General features: G+C 38.5%; 1 protein-coding gene across 1 annotated transcript in view; it reads left to right on the top strand.

The window, feature by feature from the left end:
* DGKK (diacylglycerol kinase kappa) overlaps positions 1-16,268 on the top strand; it is a 196,598-nt gene that overhangs the window by 65,424 nt on the left and 114,906 nt on the right. The window contains exons 2-4 of the mRNA XM_029929651.1: positions 9,292-9,402; positions 11,110-11,190; positions 13,423-13,527. Coding sequence (XP_029785511.1) covers positions 9,292-9,402; positions 11,110-11,190; positions 13,423-13,527 — 297 coding nt within the window. The remainder of the gene's footprint in view (positions 1-9,291; positions 9,403-11,109; positions 11,191-13,422; positions 13,528-16,268) is intronic.

Raw genomic sequence — 16,268 nt, 5'->3', positions numbered from 1 at the left:
CAAAACATGGAAGGAGCCTAAATGTCCATCACCTGACGAATGGATCAAGAAGATGTGGTATATATTCACGATGGAGTACTACATGGCAATGAGAGGGAATGACATATGGCCCTTCGTAGGAAAGTGGATGGACCTTGAGGGTGTCATGCTGAGTGAAGTAAGCCAGGCAGAGAAGGACAGAAACCATATGTTTGCACTCTTAGGTCTAGCAGGAAAACAAGAGAGACCTCATGGAGAACCAGGGGGAGCGGAGGAGGGAGAGAGAGTTGGGGAGAGAGAGGGATGCAAAACTTGAGAGACTATTGAATGCTTAGAATGAACTGAGGGTTGAAGGGGAAGGGGGAGGGGGGAAAGAGGTGGTGGTGATGGTTGAGGGCACTTAAGGGGAAGAGCACTGGGTGTTGTATGGAAAACAATTTGACAATAAAATATTATGGAAAAAAAAGAAAAAAAATAAAATTAGCTATTACAGAGGACACTATGTATGACAAAATAAGAACAGTACAAGGAGCATTTGGTATTCGACAGAATAAAATAACTTGGGAAATGGGCAGAAATAATGACTGTGGCTTCAGTGGTTGAGACAGTTAAAATTTTGAGTTTAAATCTTTAATAGAAAGAGATTAATATGACTGCTAAGGTATCATTAAGACTTGGTGTGGAAGAATATATGGCATAGAAGTGAGAAAGTTAGGATAGAAAAAATTAAATACCATCATTGAGAATATATATCATAGGCCACCAGACCAGAGAAAGGATAGAGTAATGTAATTTCAATGCTTACAGGAGTTGTGCTCTATCTCTCTCTGGAAGATAAATAAACATTTTAAATAAGAGTTGTTTTCTCGATTGATGATTCAATTTCAACAATATAAATATAATTCTCACTCTTTCTGCCACATTTCCCCTTCCCACAAGATCTTATTGTTCTCTTTGTCTCGCCTCCTTGGCACAATTTTTTTAAATCTTTTTGTTTTGTTTTGTTTTACTTTATTTTACTTTTATTTATAGTTTATTGTCAAGTTAGTTTCCATATAACACCAGTGCTCTTCCCCACAAGTGCTGTCCTCCATGACCATCACCCCCTTCCTTTTTCCCCCTCCCCCTTCAGCTCTCACTTTTTTCTCAGTATTCAAGATCCTCTGGTGATTTTCCTCCATTCCTCTCCCTAACTTTTTCCCCCAAGCGCCTCCCCATGGTCCTCTGTTAAGTTTCTCCTGTTAGACTTATGAGTGAAAACATATGGTATCTGTCCTTCTCTGCCTGACTTATTTCACTTAGCATGACACCCTCGAGGTCCACCCACGTTGCTACAAATGGCCATATTTCATTCTTTCTCATTGCCATATAGTATTCCATTGTATAGATAAACCACATCTTCTTGATCCATTTATCAGTTGATGGACATTTAGGCTCTTTCCATGATTTGGCTGTTGTAGAAAGTGCTGCTATGAACACTGGGGTACACGTGCCCCTATGCATCAGCACTTCTGTATCCCTTGGGTAAATCCCCAGCAGTGCTATCGCTGGGCCATAGGGACGTTGTATTGAAAGTTTTTAGAGGAACCTCCACACTGTTTTCCAGAGCGGCTGCACCAGTTTACATTCCCACCAACAGTGTGGGAATGTGCCCGTTTCTCCACATATCGCCAGCATCTATAGTCTCCTGATTTGTTTATTTTAGCCAATCGAACCGGCATGAGGTGGTATCTCAGTGTGGTTTTGATTTGTATTTCCTTGATGATGAGTGACGCTGAGCACCCTTTCATGTGTCTGTTGGCCATTTAGATATCATCTTTGAGAAGTGTCTATTCATGTCTTCTGCCCATTTCTTCACTGGATTATTCATTTTTCTGGTGTAGAATTTAGTGAGTTCCTTGAAGATTTTGGATACTAGCCCTTTATCTGATATGTCATTTTCAACTATCTTTTCCCATTCTGTTGGTTGCCTATTAGTTTCCTTGATTGTTTCCTTTGCCAGGCAGAAACTTTTTATCTTGAGGAGGTACCAGCAGTTCATTTTTGCTCTTGATTCCCTTGCATTAAGGGATGTGTCGAGTAGGAAATTGCTGCGGTTGAGGTCGAGGCTGTTTCCCACTTTCTCATCCAGGGTTTTGATGGTTTCCTGTCTCATATTCAGGTTGTTCATCCATTTTAAGTTTATTTTTGTGAATGGTATAAGAAAGTGGTCTAGTTTCATTCTTCTGCATGTTGCTGTCCAGTTCTCCCAGCACCACCTGCTAAAGAGGCAGTCTTTTTTCCCTCGGATATTCTTTCCTGCTTTGTCAAAAATTAATTGACCATACATTTGTGGGCCCAGCTCTGGGTTTTCTATTCTATTCCATTGGTCTATGTGTCTGTTTTTGTGCCAATACCATACTGGTATTGATGATGACAGCTTTGTAGTAGAGGCTAATGTCTGAGATTGTGATTCCTCCCATTTTGGTTTTCTTCTTCAATATTACTTCGGCTATTTGGGTATTTTTGTGGTTCCGTACGAATTTTAGGATAGTTTGTTCTAGCTTTGGGATGAATGCTGGTGTAATTTTGATGGGGATTGCATTGAATGTGTAGATTGCTTTTAGTAATAATTAACAATGTTTAATCTTCTGATCCATGAGCATGGAATGTTTTTCCATTTTTTTGTGTCTTCCTCAATTTCTTTCATAAGTTTTCTATAGTTTTTATTGTACAGGTCTTTTACATCTTTGGATACATTTATTCCTAGGTATTTTATGTTTTTTTGTGCAACTGTGAATAGGATCAGTTTCTTGATTTCTCTTTCTGTTGCTTCATTATTGGTGTATACAAATGCAACCAATATCTGTACATCGATTTTGTACACTGTAACTTTGTTGAGTTCATGGATCAGTTCTGTCGGGTTTTCCATGTAGAGTATCATGTCATCTGCGAAAAATGAAAGTTTGACTTCTTCTTTGCCAGTTCTGATGCCTTTTATTTCCTTTTGTTGTCTGATTGCTAATGCTAGCACTTCCAGCAGTAGGTGAAACAACAGTGGTGAGAATGGATATCCATGTTGTGTTTGTGATCTCAGGGAGAAAGCTCTCAGTTTTTCCCCACTGAGTATGGTATTAGCTGTGGGTTTTTCATAAATGGCTGTTATGATGTTTAAGTAAGTTCCTTCTATCCCGACTTTATCAAGAGTTTTTATTAAGAAAGGATCATTTTGTCAAATGATTTTTCGGCATCTATTGACAGCATCATATAGTTTTTATCTTTTCTTTTGTTAATGTGATGTATCCCGTTGATGGATTTGTGAGTATTGAACCAGCCCTGTAACCCAGGAATGAATCCCACTTGATCATGTTGGATAATTCTTTTTATATGCTGTTGAATTTGATTTGCTGGTATCTTCTAGAGGATTTTTGCATCCATATTCATCAAGGATATTGGCCTGTTCTCTTTTATTGCTGGATCTCGCTCTGATTTGGAATCAACATGATACTGGCTTCATAGAATGAATCTTTATGTTTTCCTTCCATTTCTATTTTTTTGAATAGCTTGAGAAGAATGGGTGTTAACTCTGCTTTAAGTGTCTGGTAGAATTCCCCAGGAAAGCCATCTGGCCCTGAGCTCTTATTTGTTGGGAGATTTTTGATAACTGATTCCATTTCTTCATTGATTATTGGTCTGTTCAGGTTTTCTATCTTCCCTTGTGAATTTTGGTAGTGCATATGTGTTTCAGAATTTGTCCATTTCATCTAGATTGTCCAACTTGTTGGCATATAAATTTTCATAGTATTCCCTGATGATTGCTCATATTTATGAGGGATTGGTTGTCATAGATCCATTTTTCATTCATGATTTTGTCTATTTGGGTGTTCTCTCTTTTCTTTCTGAGGAGTTTGGCTAGAGGTTCATCAATTTTGTTTATTTTCTCAAAAAATCAACTCTAGGTGTCATTGATCTGTTCAAGTGTTTTTATGGATTCTATATAGTTTATTCCTGCCCTGTTCTTTATTATTTCTCTTCTTCTGCTGGGTTTGGGCTGCTCTCGCTGCTCCCCTTCTAGTCTCTTTAGGTGCTCTGATAGATTTTGAATTTGCCCTTTTTCTAGTTTCTTGAAATAGGCCTATATTGCAATATACTTTCCTCTTAGGACTGTGTTTTCTGTGTCCCAGAGCATTTGGATTATTATTTTTTTGTTTTCATTTATTTTCATATATTTTTAAATTTCTTCTCTAATGGCCTGTTTGGCCTAATCATTCTTTAGTAGGGTGGTTTTTAACCTTCATGCTTTTGGAAGTTTTCCAGACTTTTTTCTGTGATTGATTTTAAGTTTCGTATCATTGCCATCTGAAAGTGTTCATGGCATGATCTCAATTTATTTATATTTATGGAGGGCTGCTTTATGACCCAGTATGTGATCTGTCTTGGGGACTGTGCCATGTGCACTTGAGAAGATAGTGAATTCCCTAGCTTCAGGATGTAAAGTTCTAAGTATATCTGTCAACAAATAAATAAAATAAATATATCTGTCAAGTCCATCTGTTCCAATGTGTCATTAAGGTCCATTGTTTCTTTAGTGATTTTCTGTCTGGTTGATCTATCCTTTGCTGTACGTGGAGTATTATAATCCCCTGCAATTGGCACATTCTTATCAATAAGATTGTTTCTGGTTGTGATTAATTCTTTTATGTATTTGGGTGCTCCTGAAATTGGTATGTAGACGTTCATAATTGTTAGCTCTTCCTGATGGAGAAACCCTGTAATTATTATATAATGTCCTTATTCATGTTTTGTTACTGTCTTTCCTTTAAAGTGCAGTTTGTCTAATATAAGTATGGCTACTCTGGCTTTCTTTTGACGTCCAGTCACATGATAGATATTTCTCCATTCCCTTACTTTCAATCTGAAGGTGTCTTCAGATCTAACATGAGTCTCTTGTAGACAGCAGATAGATGGATTTTGTTTTTTTATCCATTCTGCTACCCTGTGTCGTTTTATTGGAGTATTCAGTCCATTACATTCAGTGTTATTATTGAAAAATATGGGTTTAGAATCATTGTGTTCTCTGTAGGGTTCATGCTTATAGTGGTGTCTCTGGTACCTTGCGTTCCTTGCAACACTTCCCTCATAGAGTCCCTCTTATGATTTCCTGTAGGGCTGGTTTGGTGGTGATGAATTCTCTCAATTTTTTGTGTGTGGGGGGGAATCTTTACTCTCCTTCTATTATGAATTATAGGCTTGCTGAGTAAAGGACCTTTGGCTGCATAATTTTTCCGTTCATCACATTGAAGATTTCCTGCCATTCCTTTCTGGCCTGCCATGTTTCAGGAGGTAGGTCTGTAACCACTCTGATAGGTTTCCCTTTGTATGGTAGGGCCCTTCTCTCCCTAGCTGCTTTCATAATTCTTTTTCCTTATATTTTTCCAGTTTCACTATGATATGTCATGCCAAAGGTGGATTCAACTTATGGTTGAGGGAATTTCTCTGTGCGTCTAGATTTCAATGTCTATTTCCTTCCCCAGATTGTGGAAGTTCTCAGCTATAATTTGATCAAGTACCCCTTCAGGACCTTTTTCTCTTTCTTCTTCTTCAGGAATTACTATGATACAGATATTGTTCCATTTGATTGTATCACTCAGGTCTCGAATTCTCCTTTCCTGCTCCTGGATCTTTTTCTTGGCTTCCTCTTTTTCTATAACTGTGTTTTCTAATTCACCTATTCTCCTCTCTGCCTCTTGAATCCGTGCAGTGGCCACCAGCATTTTAGTATGCACCTCATTTCATTCATAGCATTTTTTTTAACTCGTCACAGCTATTTTGAAGGTCCCTAGTCTTTGTATCAATAGCTTCTCTGTGACTTCCATGCTATTTTCAATCCCAGCGATTAATTATATGAAAAATTTTCTAAATTCTTGTTCAGTTATGTTGCTTATATCTGTTTTGAGTAGTTCTGTGGCTGTGACTTCTTCCTGGAATTTCTTTAAAGGAGAGTTCTTCGGTTTCATCATTTTGGCTAGCTATATGTCTCTTTTCAGTTTTAACAACTTGTTATGCACTCTACACCTATGAGTATTGCTATATTAAATGAGGCTCATTGAATGTCCAGGGTCTGTCCATTCAGGAAGTGTTCTTTTGATGGTGTTCCTTGGTCTCTCTTGTTGTGTCTTTGGTTATTTTGTTTCTCTACTCAGTGATATTTGGGACACTCCACCATGTGTACTTTGGCTTGTTTCTTGATGTATCCCTGAAAGGATAACAGTCAAACACATAGGGAACAAAAGCACACAAAGGCACAGACAAATGAAACAAACATGCAAATCAAAAGTGGAATGAAAAAAATGAATGGAAGAAAAGAAAGCAAAACAAAAGGAGGGGTCAAAAACAACAAGAAACAAAGGACAGTCTGAGAGTGTAAAACCTGGGGAGGGGAGAGACAAGAATGTGATAAGGGAAAATTTATCTGAATGGCAAGAATTGATCTAATCACAGCAATGCATCAATGTTGGCATTTCCCAGGCTCAGAGGGTTGGGGAAGAAAAAATATAGGCAGCTCTTCAGTGCAGATGGGGTGGTTTGGTGTAAGTATGTTTGGAAGACTGCTCTCAGGTGCCACACCTTTGTGTTTGTGGGGAGAAGAATGGTGGCGCCCCAATCCCTTCTCAAACCAAGTCTTGCATTCAATCTCCCTGTACTGCGGGCAGGCCAAGTTGTATTTTCCAAGCTCCGTCTCATATCCAAATCCTACTCTATGCCCTTTAATAATACTGCCCAAGATGAGATGTACTCTCGCAGGCTGGGAGGCTTCCTAGCCAGGAATTGAGTAGGGGGGTTCTGGAAGCAGTTTCTCCTGGCACCACCAGGGATCAGGGTGCCAAGCCCAAGGAAATCACACTGGCTAAAGGGGACAGATCTCTCACCATGCCCTGTGGTTATAGATGGGCTGATAGGATCCCTCTCTGTCCTGATCCAAGGTTTTTCTCTTCTCTAGAGACAGCTCTATGAGTGTTTTTAGCCTGTCTTTCTCTTCCCCTCATCTCTCCATGGCTCTGCATGCTCCCCAGTGCTCTGCGCAGAGTGGGGCTCCCTCCCCTCCAAGCCTCAGGGTCCTGGCCAGTTTCTATCTTCCCCCAATTTGCACTCACTCACTCACGAGGCTGTCTTCTTTGTGGACTCTGTCTTTTCCTCCCACTTTCATAGATCAGAGTATTGTGGCTTCAGTCCTTCTTAGTTTGAACAATGCAGGTGGGTGAAAATTATAAAGCTCCCTACTTCTCTGCCATCTTGCTCCTTCCTCTTTGGCAGCATTCTTTTGTAAGTATCTCAAAAGTATTAAATAACCTTGAAACTCTCATAAGTTATCAGGAGGATTCAGGTAAACTTTGCTCATGAACTTACTTTATAATTGACAGAGGTTCTGTCTATTAGTACTCTTATTGGTTAAAAAATTGGACAGAGAGAGTAATAGATGTATGTATATTTGGGATAATGAGAGTAGATAAGTATTGCTTAGATCAGGGTCCCATACTCATGCCTGCTGGAGTCAGACACCCTAATCTGAAGGGAGCAGCTGCTACTCTGTTCCCGCAGATTGTTGCTATGTGTGGATATAGGTCCACACTGTTACCAGATGTTCGTTCTGTTTTGTTTTGTTTTTAAGAAATAGGAAACCTTAGGTTTTATATGAAATCTGCGTTTTAAATATTATCAACTGGGACACTTGGGTGGTTTGGTTAGTTCACCATCTGACTCTTGACTTCAGCTCAGCTCATGATCCCAGGGTTGTGGGATTAAGCCCCACTTTGGACTCTGCATTGAGCATGAAGCCTGCTTAAGATTCTTTCTCCCTCTGCCCTTCTCTCCCATGCTATATCTCTCAAATAATAAATAAATAAATAAATAAATAAATAAATAAATAAAATCAAGTAATTAAAAAACAAAAAACAATAGATAGGCCCAACAAAATACTTATACAACCACTCAGTGGTGAATTCTAATTTAGATCATGGATGGAGTTCATGGTAGAGCCTTGATTTGGTGACTTAAACTAAGTCTGGCTCTTTATCCATTCAATATGGATTTGTTTCTAGCTTGGTGGATAGGAATACTTCTCCCAAATGGCAAACTTGTATGTTGGTTTGTATCCCATAAATGTAACTGATGTAAAAATAGTAAATAGACTCAATGCTTGGTTAGAGTCTGTCTGTTCAATAAGTAAGTGAAAAAGCAGTGACGAGACTTGAGGTACATAAAGAAAATAATCAGAAGGTAGTTCCTTTTTGGTGCCTTTTTTTTTTCTCTATTACCAGATCATGAATCACTTGAATTCACGGTAAAAACTTCAGATTTAGTTATTAAAATGTTAGGAAGCTATTAGAGTTTTGTGAGCAGGGAAGGGATGTGACCCAGTTTAATATTCTAAAAGGAACACTCTAAAACTGATAGAACAGTCTAGAGCTACAACATGGAGACTTCCAGAAAATCTGCCGTTTTGCCTATTAGTTGTTCTCACATAGGGATGTTCTTTTTAAAATTTTTTTAAGTTTACTTATTTATTTTAATTTTTAATGTTTAATTTTTTATGAGAGGGAGAGAGAGTGCGAGTGGGGGAGGGGCAGAGAGAGAGAGAGAGAGAGAGAGGGAGACACAGAATCCAAAGCAGGCTCCAGGCTCTGAGTGGTCTGTACAGAGCCCCACATGGGTCTCAAACTCATGAACTGTGAAATCATGACCTGAGCCATGAGATCATGACCTGAGCTGAAGTTGGACGCTGAACCAACTGAGCCACCCAGGTGCCCATACTTATTTACTTTTGTGTGTGTGTGAGTGAGAGACAAAGAGTGAGCAGGGTGAGGGACTGAAAGAGAGAGGAGGAGATAGAGAATCCCAAGTAGGCTGCATGCTGTCAATGCACAGCCCAACATGGGTCTCAAACCCACAAACTGTGATATCATGACCTGAGCTGAAGCCAAGAGCCCAACCGACTAACCACCCAGGTGCCCAAGAATGTTGCTCTTATTTTTGTGTTCATGTCCTTCCTCCCCATCCCTGACCGCCAATGGAGATGTTCTCCATAGTTTTTGGGCCATATATCTTAAGGAACTTAGAGCCTGTATCATCTTGAATGTGATATCCAAAGGTAAACAACCATTTCTTTTTCAGACTGAACTAATTTCCCTGTATTTTTGTCTGGACCTCAGGCCATTCCTCAGATATGTGACAGAGACAGAGCCTTCCAGATAGCTGATATTCTTAACTGAGAGAGCAAATGATATGTTCTTGAAAATTCATCTAATTACTCAATGTTATGCTTCTATCTTTCAGAAAATACTGAAGGAAGGACCTCTTTTGAAGAACTGTAATTCCTTCAAGAGATGGAAGCTTAGATATTTTCTGGTTCGAGGACAAAGGCTCTGTTTTGCACACCATCCCGCAGTAAGAGAATATATAGAATTTTTATTCTATAGAATATCTATATAATTTTGTCATTTGGGATAGTGGGTAGGGATGTCAAGAAATGCTTGTGTGGAGAAATAAGCCAATAGGTAAAGACATGTTGGCAAACATCAAGGTAGAAGTTGAAATCTATTTTTCTTTTAACTTGTCCATTTGGGCCAAATGGGGGACACTGTTCTCTCCCTTACCCTTCCTCTTTCCCTTCCCTTTTACAGATCCCTCAGTTAGCTTCTATACTCAGAACCAACTACATAATTTGTGGGTCCCAGTACAGAATGAAAATGCAGGGCCCCTTATTTAAAAATCAAAGATAAATGTCTTTAAAGGTATCAAAATATAATGCAATGATTTGTCATGGCATCTTTTGTTTGTTGTTCAATGTCATTCTAACTAAAGAAAATTAAAATGCTAAATTATGATAATTTTTGCCATTCATCTGCACATGGTACAATGCCAGTTATAAAAATAAATATAAAAACATTTAAATCATATGGAAAACCACAAAAATTATATAATTTTTATTTATCAGCTCATACACACACATACATATTTTGTTCTCAACAGTACACAAAACCAGCTCAACTGTTTTTATTTCACATCTTGAAACTTACACATTCTACCAATACCCTGACTGAAAGAAAAAGGAACTATGCACTGCCCTATCTTTCCCTTTCCTTCAATGTTATCATTTTTAGCATAAATTATTGGCTAACACAGGGAAGTAACATAAGTAATAAAAAACACAATAGTGTTCCTTGGTTGTTCGTGTTTCTTAGAACACCATTGCCTTTTTCTTTATTTGAAGTGAGTTCTGGTCTCTACAGAAATTGTGGACTCTCAGGGCTAAAAGTTCCCTTATGTACTCAATCATAGATGAGGAATGTACGCTTCCTTGTACTTGCTTTGAGTCTCACTGAACTCTTAAACATCATGGGTCCACTGGAATTCTATGCTCCTGGGCATCATGGATGCAAATGGAGTGACAAAGCATGGGGTGGACATGCAGATTGTGCATATCTCCCCTGCTCATGTTCATGAGCCATTGTTTCACTGGACTTCACATACAAAATGCACACTCAAAGATAAAATTATGAAAAATGTCAAGATTGCAACAGCAGAGCATTAGACCAGAGCAGAGCTGAACATGGGGCCCTATATGAATGTACAGGCTGCATACAAGTGAAGCCAGCCCTATCTGTATTCCTAGCACTGCTATTCTTGCTGCTGGCTGGATGTTACCTATTATAACCAGTTCATAAGGAGACACAGGCCTCAAACTGGATAGGACTATCAACAAGTCAAAGGTTGCCAGCTGATAAAATAGGAACTAAGAACTTCTATCTGCTCCACTAGGCCCTTCGTTAAACCATATCCCTTTATCTTCTCCAGCATAAACCCTTAGTTTTGAGTAATTCTGAACCATCTAAGCCTTTCTGTAAATCCATATAAGAGTTTTAGGAAGAGTTGTGTTTTGCTTTAGCTGGTTTGGTTTTTGTTTGTCACATAATATATCAAGAAAGATCATGATGCAAAATAAATCCCAGCACTCAAGCCAAAGATATGATTGGTTCATTATTGCCAAAAATGCCTGTTAGCGTGTGTGTGTCTGTGTGTGTTTACCTTTTAGTGTCTGTTGACGTTATTAACCAGTTGATTCTTTTCCTTCTCTCTCTTATATCTTCCCAGTTTGCACGTTTTGAAACAATTGATCTGTCTCAGGTCGCCTTGGCAGAAAGCAGCTGTAGAAATCTTTGCCATAGTTTTTGTGTAAGTAACATTGGAAATGACTCAATGGGTAGAGGTGTGAGTTAGCTGGAAAGAAGGGTTCCCATGCCCATGTGTTCCACTTTGGAGTTCAGGTTTCCCAAGTGTACTTTGATCCTAAAGTGTATATGTAAATCCACTTAATGTAAACATTGCAAATGAGTGCTGAAGATTATTCATGTAAACATTTTCTACCAGCCCACTGAGAGAGGGGGAAACTGATGTCCCTATTCTCTAATACCAGCCTGATGTAAAGCTGAACTGATTTCTGGGTGGTGGGGGCGTGACTCTTGTGAAAAAGTCAATCCTCTTGGTGAAAGTGATTTAGAAAAGTATCATTGGGAGGCTTTCAAAATACTACTAATATGTTGTAGAACATATCAGAATAACCAAGCTACATGACACTCTCTCCTTTCATCAGATAGATAATAAGCTAAATCCAAAGTGAAAACTACCTTATGCTGAGATTACTGATAAAAGCAACCTCAAAGAAAGCAGAGGATTTTCTATGGATGCATTCAAGGGTTTGGCAGTGCTGAAATATCATAAGTCTTTGCTTATTCAAGTGAATCCAGACCAGAAAGCTCACTGAAAAATAACAAGTCCATTGGCCCAGGAATTCTCCTACCCACCTCCTCCCAGAATTATCTTCTTCCATCCTCAATGATGGGTTATGGAAACTGGGGTTCCCCTTCAGGAGAGTGGTACTTTACAGACTAAAGAGCTACAGACCCAATACCCCATTTCTGTGGCTGGTTCACATTCCATAATCCTTTGAAGGAAAAGCAATAAGCTATAAGATGGAGACCCTACCATTATTTTTCTCTTATTACATCACACTGACCTAGGGTAAAGTTAAGAGTTTTGTTGACCCAGTCTCAAAACGCTCAACCTTTGGGTGATGAGCATACAGGCTAATGTTTTTTGTCTTTATTCTATAAAGAAATCCCAAGAACTAGGACCGCCTGGGTGGCTCAATCGTTTGAGCGTCTGACTTCAGCTCAGGTCACTATCACACAGTTCATGGGTTCAAGCCCCGCGTCAGGCTCTGTGCTGACAGTTCAGAGCCTGGAGTCTGCTTCTGATTCTGTGCCCCCCCCCCCGCTCTCTGCACTTCCCTTGCTCACGCTGTCTCTCTCTCTCACTCAAAAATAAATAAGAACACTAAAAGAAAATAATTTAAAAAAGAAATCCCAAGGACTAGGATGTCCCTTAGCCTAATTAAAACACAGAGACACTGTTAATCAGCACACACAAGAATGGGTTTTGGACCAAATGAGTGGCTGTTATCACAATTCCCACTATATTCTATTACCATCTATCACAGAATCATGCTGTGCTTTGTGCAGAAGGTGAAAAAAATGCTTGTTGGTATTATAGGTTCTAGTTCCAAAGTTTGGGGGGTTGATATTAAAGACAAGTAGGGCCATTGAAGCAATCACTGATGCTATAGCCATCTGTGTACCTCCTACCTTTGGAAAAAGACCAAGTCCTGACCATGGTCTACTTCTGCTAGACCCTCAGCATGGCTTTCTCATTATTCCTGCTAGAGTTCTTACACCAACCAGAATTAAGAGACACAATGGTAAAATTTTGTTCAGGTTGTCCTTGACTATAAGCAAGAGAGAAACTGGATTTTTAGATTCCTCACTATGTTCACTCTCGCCTCAAACAAAAAAAGGTACACCCTGCTGAAGCAGATACACTTTTACCATTTTTAAGTAGACAGAGCAGCAGTGAGTAGGATTTTCAGGCAACCTCACTGGAGTAATAGATGGTGCATGGGTTAGTGTTTAAGAGTATATATTATGGAGGTAAAGAATCTAGATTTTAATTCTAGGTCAGCTTTATAACTACCAGGCAGCACTAAGCAAGTCATTAAACTCTCTTTGCCTTAGCTTTCCTATGAAATAAGAAAAATAATAATGTCCATCTCATGGGGTTTTCATGAAGATTGAAATAAATAATATACATAAAGTGTAATAGAAGAGTACCTGGCACATACTAAATGCCATTAAAATGTTCTTTATTACTATTATCATTATTATTATTTGGGGTAGGTATCTGAGAATTTCTGTCTTACATTTAAGTGGCTCTGGGAATTTCTGTCTCACATTTAAGAAGTGGCTTGGGTTGTGGTTGGTAGACCTGTTTAGTTCCTTAGAGAGTTCACAGGCTCTGTTTGGGAGCAAAGTTGTAGAATGTGAACAGCTAATAATGTGACTTTTTGTTTAGGTGATCACACCACAACGAAGAGTTACTCTGGCTGCACCCAACCGGAGAGACATGGAAGAATGGATCAACGTCATAAAAACCGTTCAACAGGGAGAAATTCGCAAGGTAAGGAAAATAGAAGAGAACTCACACAACTCCCAGAAGTATATGCTTAATTGATTGTATTAGTTAAGCCACTTTTCAAACAGGGAAATAGTAAAATGGAAGTAGAGAGACCCTCTGGTGAGGAATTATAGATGGATATCCTTAGGAAACCTATTTAGAACCATTTATAAATAAGGGTAATTCACTTAGACTCAGACCTTGGTAAGTATGTGGTTTAGGTACCTCCTTTTTTTGATGAATATAATTTATTGGCAAATTGGCTTGCATACAACACCCAGTGCTCATCCCAACAAGTGCCTTCCTCTTTACACATCCATTTGATATGTAGATGTCACTTTATGTCCAATGGATGAGGCACTCAAGATGTATTTGAGCAGTTAACTTAGATGTTGCTATGTTGGCAAAGCTGTAATCAGCAGTTTTGACCTGGGTCTGCTGAGTGACTACAATAACAGCTAACGAAACTGAGGCTCACAAAGGAGAAAAAAATAGACAAAGATGAAATAACTATTCAATAATAAAGGCAGGATTTGGACACAGGCTCTGTGACTCTAAAGCCTATGTCCTTAAACCCTGTGTTATTTTGCCTCTCTGTTTACTATCCACCACCAAAAAAAATGTAGGAGGAAGAGCAGGGAGCAATCCTCTCCAAAGATTAGCAGAGTTCTTCTTTTCCTTATTAATACCAAACCTCTGGCCACTGCTCCCTACAACAAATGGTATACCATTCAAACTCTGGACTATGCCCTCATTCCACTCTTCTGAAGACCTACATTAGTTAGTAGTTATGTAAAGTTAAAAGGTGAGAGATTTTTGTCATTTGTTTTCTTATATATATGCCTGGCACATAGTAGAGGCTCAACAAATATTTGTTAAATGAATATATGAATCTGAGGGTAATCTCAGAGCCAAGGTTTAGAAATAGAGAGATACATAGTTCATTCTAAAGAAAAATAAGCTGATATTTTAAATAACTAGCAAAGGGTAGAAGATGGTTATGGGCATTTGGGATGGATCAATGGTAATAATGGTTTTTATAAGTAAAAACAATGCCATGGAGAAAACCATGTGTCCTCATTTCTCTATGACTTCTCTGGCTCTTGAACCCTTATTTTCATTGCTATGCATGGCTATTAGTACATGATAAGTTGGCTGAACTGGGGCCTAGGTATCTCTCCATATATCCGTAAGGCCTCTTCCAGGCTCACATTGTCTATGCATAATTGAGAGAATCTTGATTAGAATCTGATGATGGTCTTTATATTAAATACTCTCATTGTTTTACTCCTTTACTATTTTCTTCTTCCTTTCCTAATAGAAAAGTTCATCCCATTCCTCCCATCCATTCCCATTGAGCCCACTATGGCATAGCATTAGTGGTAGCCACAAAAAATTGTGATTTCCATGCTCCTCTTCCATCATCATCCCTGTGGGTCAATCCCTTTTATTCCCTTGGTTTATCTCTATCCAAACTGGAGTACTTCTTATGAAATACACACTTTCAATTTGGCATAAAAAATTTATATAGTATAATTTTAATTATTAGTCTAGATATGCAAACACTTCTAAAGAAATCCATCAGAGCATTGATGTTCCATTCCTGATTTAGTTGAATTAAACATCTAGGTATTGACTACCCAGCGCAAACTAAAAAGGAAAAAAATATCCTGCCTGTTTACTCTTTTGGAAGAATCGAGTTTCAAATTGCAATCACAAATTCTGGATAGCTGCTCCAGGGACCTAAATCTATTAAAGAACACTTTTATGTGATATTGAAATGTCTCAGCATGAGCATCTTAGCAATTCATCTTGCATGAGTCTTAAAGAGTCAAATATGCTTTCTCTCATATGTACCTTATCTCTAATGGTCTCTTCTATTCTCTGTCACCACCAATGTCTGAAGTAGGGTGAAGAAGATTAATTATGGACTTAGTGGTCTATTAAAGTCAGTATAAAGTAATTGGATAACTACTAGAAAATAGTCAGTACACATTAAGGAATATGCCCTTAGTAGGTGCCCAGTTCTGTCCCATAGAAAGTTGTAAAGATATGGTTTTTGCTCCTGGCCCTTGAAAACTTATTAGGTAGTTGTAAAGACAAGATACACACAAAAGAAACAGTTAAATTGACAGTACTCATGATAAATAATAGTTTTCAGAGATGTTACGAGACAGTGCATGTTTGATTGCCAGATGAATGAAACAGATGGTAAAGTGGTATAAGAGTTCAGGAGAGAATGAGGTAAGTATGGGCTGGAGTCTCCTGAGAAGAGTTAATAGAGGATAGATTTGAGATTGACCTTGAAAGATGAATAGGATTTTATTGGTGACAGTGAACAGGGGTAAAAATAAGTCATAGACAGGGGAATTAGTATAAATAAAATCTGAGTAGCAGAAAAACAGAAACTTTTTGTAACAGAGTAAAAAGGAAGACTCCATTTAACCATACTAGTTTGGGGTAGTGAGTTTAAGAAGTGTCTCAAGAGGTTACCTGAGCCTGATTGTAGAGGATTATCAATGCCAAGATAAAGAGTAGAGAAGAGTTGCAATACGATCAAAGTTTAGTATTAAGACAGATTTTAAAGAGAAGAGAATTTATCAAAAGGATATTTTAGAAATACAAGCTGGATTAGATGAGGGAAAAACTGGAGGTCTGACAATCATAGAGTAAACTATAGGTTAATTCAGGCAAGACAAAGTTAAGCTCCAGAATGAAGATAGAAAGGGACGACAAATTGTAGA

The sequence above is a fragment of the Suricata suricatta genome, chromosome X, assembly GCF_006229205.1.
Source record: "Suricata suricatta isolate VVHF042 chromosome X, meerkat_22Aug2017_6uvM2_HiC, whole genome shotgun sequence".
Lineage (NCBI taxonomy): Eukaryota > Metazoa > Chordata > Mammalia > Carnivora > Herpestidae > Suricata > Suricata suricatta.
This window is presented reverse-complemented; position numbering and strand designations above follow the sequence as displayed.